The 4,891-nt window shown below is 40.6% G+C and overlaps 1 protein-coding gene across 5 annotated transcripts in view; it reads left to right on the plus strand.

The window, feature by feature from the left end:
* Nucleotides 1-1,241: 1,241 nt before the first annotated feature.
* The window catches only part of thbs2a (thrombospondin 2a), a 36,472-nt gene continuing 32,822 nt past the window's right edge, over nt 1,242-4,891 (plus strand). For 4 of the 5 annotated variants that reach the window (XM_014180057.3, XM_014180058.3, XM_045710035.2 and 1 more), the window contains exons 1-5: nt 1,242-1,278; nt 1,600-1,620; nt 2,211-2,282; nt 2,809-3,368; nt 4,128-4,212. In XM_014180057.3, the coding sequence (XP_014035532.1) occupies nt 1,257-1,278; nt 1,600-1,620; nt 2,211-2,282; nt 2,809-3,368; nt 4,128-4,212 (760 nt within the window). In that variant the 5' untranslated portion in view covers nt 1,242-1,256. Of the gene's footprint in view, nt 1,279-1,362; nt 1,382-1,599; nt 1,621-2,210; nt 2,283-2,808; nt 3,369-4,127; nt 4,213-4,891 lie in introns of those variants that run through there. The other variant, XM_014180060.3, reaches the window with a different exon arrangement.

Raw genomic sequence — 4,891 nt, forward strand, 5'->3', positions numbered from 1 at the left:
CGATCCAGCTCGATTTTTGAGAATTCCATTCGAGCCAGCTCGAATTTGACCCTAACTTAGCCCTAATTTTAAGTGCCAGTGGAAATGGGAGTTTAGATAGAGCTTCTTGCCTGGTTTTGTTTTGTCACCCCGACATTTTGATATTTCTTAAACACAAATCAAGTAAATGAGACTTACTGAGTCTGGCTTTAACATTATGGGTGTGTTTGTAAACTCACTCTGGCGTAACAGAGTGCGCTCAGAGTGCGCACTGGGGATTTATAAATTCAGAGCGTTGTTGTAGGGTTGATCTGACCGTTCTGACCTCACAATGGCAACCAAGCACTCAAACTAACTGGCTAAAGTTGGCTAGCTTGCTAGCTACTTCCAGACACAAATGAGAGAACACTTCCCTCTGAACATTTTACTCGCCCTAGCAGAGCTGGTTAGAGTGTTTTCATGTTATCATGTTATCATGTTATCATTTTTTTTAGCCAATGTTTAGGCCTACTTACAACTGTCATAACAACCGAGTTTAGGGACCTTCATAAATTATTTAATTATTCTGTGCTTTGGCACTGTCAAATCAGAGTGCTCTGAAATTGGAGTAAATTAGACCTACCATGGTGAATTTAGAACACTGATTTTACTTACACAATTTCTGATATATCACATGCATAAATAAAAGTGAGGCATGTGGTATATCAGAAATTATGTTATAGAATTATTGTCAACCAAAAATATTGTCATATAATTATAAATAGCCTACACTTTATAAGGGGTTAATACCAATTTTCTGTATCCTATAAATAGCCTCTAAAATATATGTAAACAGACTATACATTATAAATGTTGTATGTGATTGCCTTGACAATTGTTAAAATTCCGAGCTATTAATTAAACCAAAAGAAAAACGTGTGCGTAAAAGTTTTGGGAACGTTTTGAAAACGCTGGACTGCAAAGACTAGAGAGGGGATTTTATTTTCATTTACAGCCACATAGGAAGCGTAACAAAGCATCAAAGTCTTTCAGCATCCTGTGCGAATCCACAGAAAATACGTGGGTAGTGTGTGCTTCGTACAGTCCTCGCGACCAAGCGCTTTGCTCTCCCAAAACTAAAAGCAAGGGCGCGCCTAACATCCCACCTCGATATAACTTTCTCTCTATCAATAACTCCTCCCTGAAACCGGATTTCGTTCTGATTTTGCTAATGAAGTGGGCTTGATAGAGAAGTGGGATTGGGGCAGAGAGAGCGCGAGGGAGGGGGTCACGGGTGGATGGTAACTGCCGCTCTAACAGGTACGAGCAAATTACGCTATCAGAAAGGAATTGTGTAGTTCCGCCTCAGCAACGGTTCCTAACATTTCATACTTAAACGTGACTGACAGGGTCGTAGTGAGAAGTAAGTATATAAGAGGGAGGGAGACTACTGCTTAAGCCACTATCGCCCAAGTCCTCCCTGCATAATGTGGATCTAGTGAAGTAAACTAAGCGCACTACATTTTATGCACCGGTTTATAGCAGTTTTTCCGTTTTCATTACACTATTCACACTTATTAGAATAATATATATTGTTATTACCTCCTTTTTCATTGGATATCTAACATATTTTTTTCAAAGGGGGATTTGCACTTTCACCAGGTAAGTTGTTGCATTCAAGTTTACTACTAGTCAAAATCATTTAGTCAAAGAATGATTAATATGCAAACCTATATGTTATTAGATTCATTCGTTTTGGTTAACATTATGCATTTGAAGAAATTGTTTTAGAAGTAGTGTATTCTCTTTTCCCAATAGCCCAAATACTATATGTGCACGTTGTAAGGTGCTTAATTGGTGTATCTTTCTAGATAAATCTGTGTTAGATTTGGAGACAGTTATTAGGCTGCTTTACAGCGTTGCTATTGTTGAAGCAGATCTGTGGATTATACATTAGGAGATGCACTTGTAATGGCATGGCATGACTGAGAACTTCAGTATTCACAGTTGCAATGAACTTGGTGTCACTTTGTGACAGCAGAGCAGAGTAAATAAAAAATAGATAGCCTATAATGGCTAGGGAACTTTATTGTAAAGTAAAGTTTCGTCAACTTTACTGATGAGAAGTAAAGTTTCATCAACTTTACTTTACTTATTATTACATTGTCATTACAATAGTGATAAAGTTAACAACTTACAATATGCTGTTACCTTTGATGATAATCAGCTTTTGTGTCTCTTGTGTTTTGAAGGAGATATGATACTCAGGAGAAGTCTCAACTTGCTGCCCATTTTATTACTTTGCTCCTCAGCGTTACCTCAAGGTAAATCTACTTATGCATAAAGTTTATTCGCCTTATCATCATCATTATTCTATCCACTATTCAATTACATTTGTATTGATAAATAAGTGTGATGTTTGTGTGGCTTGCGCAGATTCAGTAGGTTTCAGTGTAACTAGATGTAAAAAAAAATTAAGCATGAGTGAATATGATGCTGTCACTTTCGCTTGTCAATAAAAGCATACCCAGTTAGGTAATAGCCAGGGCTCTCCAACCCTGTTCTGTTCTTAGAGTGGTACTGTGCTGTAGGTTTTTTAGTTACAACTCTAACCTAGCGCACCTGATTCGAATAATTTGCTGGTTGATAAGCTAAATCAAGTTACAACTGGGGTTGGAGCGAAAACCTACCGCAGGGTTGCTCTCCAGGAACAGGGTTGGAGAGCCCTGCTATAGACCTAGTTAAAATCATTTGATCAGATTTTCGTAAAGAATGCCATGCTGTTTCATCAAGCTAATTGGCTGTACACATTCTCCTCTCCTTACCTATCCCCTGTATGACTCATGGAAGATGGTGAGGTTACAATGGATGACGACACAACGTTTGACCTGTTTGATATTAGCGGTATCACACGCAAGACTCTGGGCGCCAAGCAATTCCGCGGCCAAGACACGGACAACCCCGCTTACCGCTTCATCCGCTTCGACCATTTGCCCTCTGTGAGTGCGCCCGTGCTCAAACAGATGCTTCTGCAAATCCAGAACAACGAGGGCTTCGTGTTCGTGGCCAGCATGCGCCAGGACCGCGGCTCGCGGGGAACCCTCATCGCATTGGAAGGCGCCAACGGCCAGCGGCAGTTTGAAATTGTCTCCAACGGTCGTGCTAACACGCTGGACCTTGTCTACTGGGTGGACGGCTCTCAAAATGTTGTCTCCTTCGAGGATGTTGACCTGTCTGACTCGCAGTGGAAGAATATCACACTTCATGTTCATGGCGAAAATGCAAATCTGTTTGTGGGCTGCAGTCTCATCGACAGCTTCATCTTGGATGAGCCTTTCTACGAGCACCTGCAGGCAGAGGATAGCCGAATGTTCGTCGCCAAGGGATCCATCCGCGAAAACCACTTCAGGGTAAGAATTTGTCCTGTAGAATAGACCACTATATTATGCTATTCAACTCAAGCTTGGTTCCCAGTCAATCCCAGTAGTAAAAAAAAATGTAATGTAGACTGTACTTTTAGACTGTATTTTTATAAGGGAGAAATGTCAACTTTCCTTCTGCACTTTATTACTTGTGTGGTCTTCCGCAGGGTGTGCCTTTGTTAAAAATAAGAAACCCTACTACACCATGTCCAAAAGTCCTAACCTACTCTTAGTATTAGTCATAATAAAGGTTTAAGAAGTTAATAAACCATATAGCATTACAAAGAAGTGAACCATGTAATTATGAGAGAATATTCTTATTGACAGATTACACAGGCCTTTATGGTTTTACCGAGCCTGTCATTTTTTACTTCTAGGTGCACTTCACGCTACACGACTCCAGACCATGTAGAAAGCCAATGGTCCTCCCTTCGAGGAGGGTTCAAGGGTTCAACAAGGACCTACTGGAAATGTGGCATGAAGTGCACCCAAAACGGCAATCCATTTTTTTGTCGAGAAAAGTAGTGCACTAGATATAGGGAATAGGATTCCATTTCAGATCTATCCCCTTGAGTCATGATGATGAGTCTAATGTTAACTGTTAAGAATAACTCATTCGGTATTAATTTACCATGACATAGTAGCTCAAGGTAAGCGAATACCAAATAAGTTGTTCCTAGCTGCTAGTCCAATGTGACACACAACTGTCCAAGTAGTCATTGATCAATCTCTTGTCTTGTCACACAGGGCTTACTGCAGAATGTTCGCTTCATGTTCGACACATCCGTGGATGATGTTCTGAGGAACAAAGGCTGTGAAGTCACTAAGGCTGGTAAGGGTTTTTGGCTAACTTTACTGTACTGGTTGTGTTCATTAAGCACCAAATGAAAAAAAAAATAAGTTTCAAACAGGGAGGGACTACCTGGACTTGTCCAATGAGAAAGGCTCATTTTCGTTTGCCATTGCAAAAAGTTTTAGAATGTTTTCCATTGCGTGCCCTAAGAACATGCCGCTGTAGTTTGGATAGACTGAATCCTACCAATTGGGGTCAATATGATATGGATATTTTTTTCAAGGACATCATCTCGAAGACCGTCTAAAATCCTGCTGTATTGTGTTACAGCAATTATCCTTTAGGCTGTGTTTACACAGAAAGCCTAATTCTGATATTAGCGGTATCACACGCAAGACTCTGGGTGCCAAGCAATTCCGCAGCTAAGACGCAGACTACACCGCTTCATCCGCTTCGACCATTTATTCTCTGTGAGCGCACCTGTGCTCAAACAGATGCTTCTGCAAATCCAGAACAACAAGGGCTTCGTGTTTGTGGCCAGAACACAATTATGGCCAAAAGAGCTGATCTGATTGGTCGAATGACCAATTAGTCGAAAAAATATCAGAATTGGGGTGCCTGTGTAAACGCAGCCTTAGTAACCTTTTCGAAAACCGGTTTGTGCTGTACAGCAAACTGTTATGGTCTTTGTCCCAAGTTTGTCACGACATTGACCATA

Source organism: Salmo salar, chromosome 28 (assembly GCF_965601325.2).
Source record: "Salmo salar chromosome 28, fSalSal1, whole genome shotgun sequence".
In the NCBI taxonomy this organism is placed as follows: domain Eukaryota; kingdom Metazoa; phylum Chordata; class Actinopteri; order Salmoniformes; family Salmonidae; genus Salmo; species Salmo salar.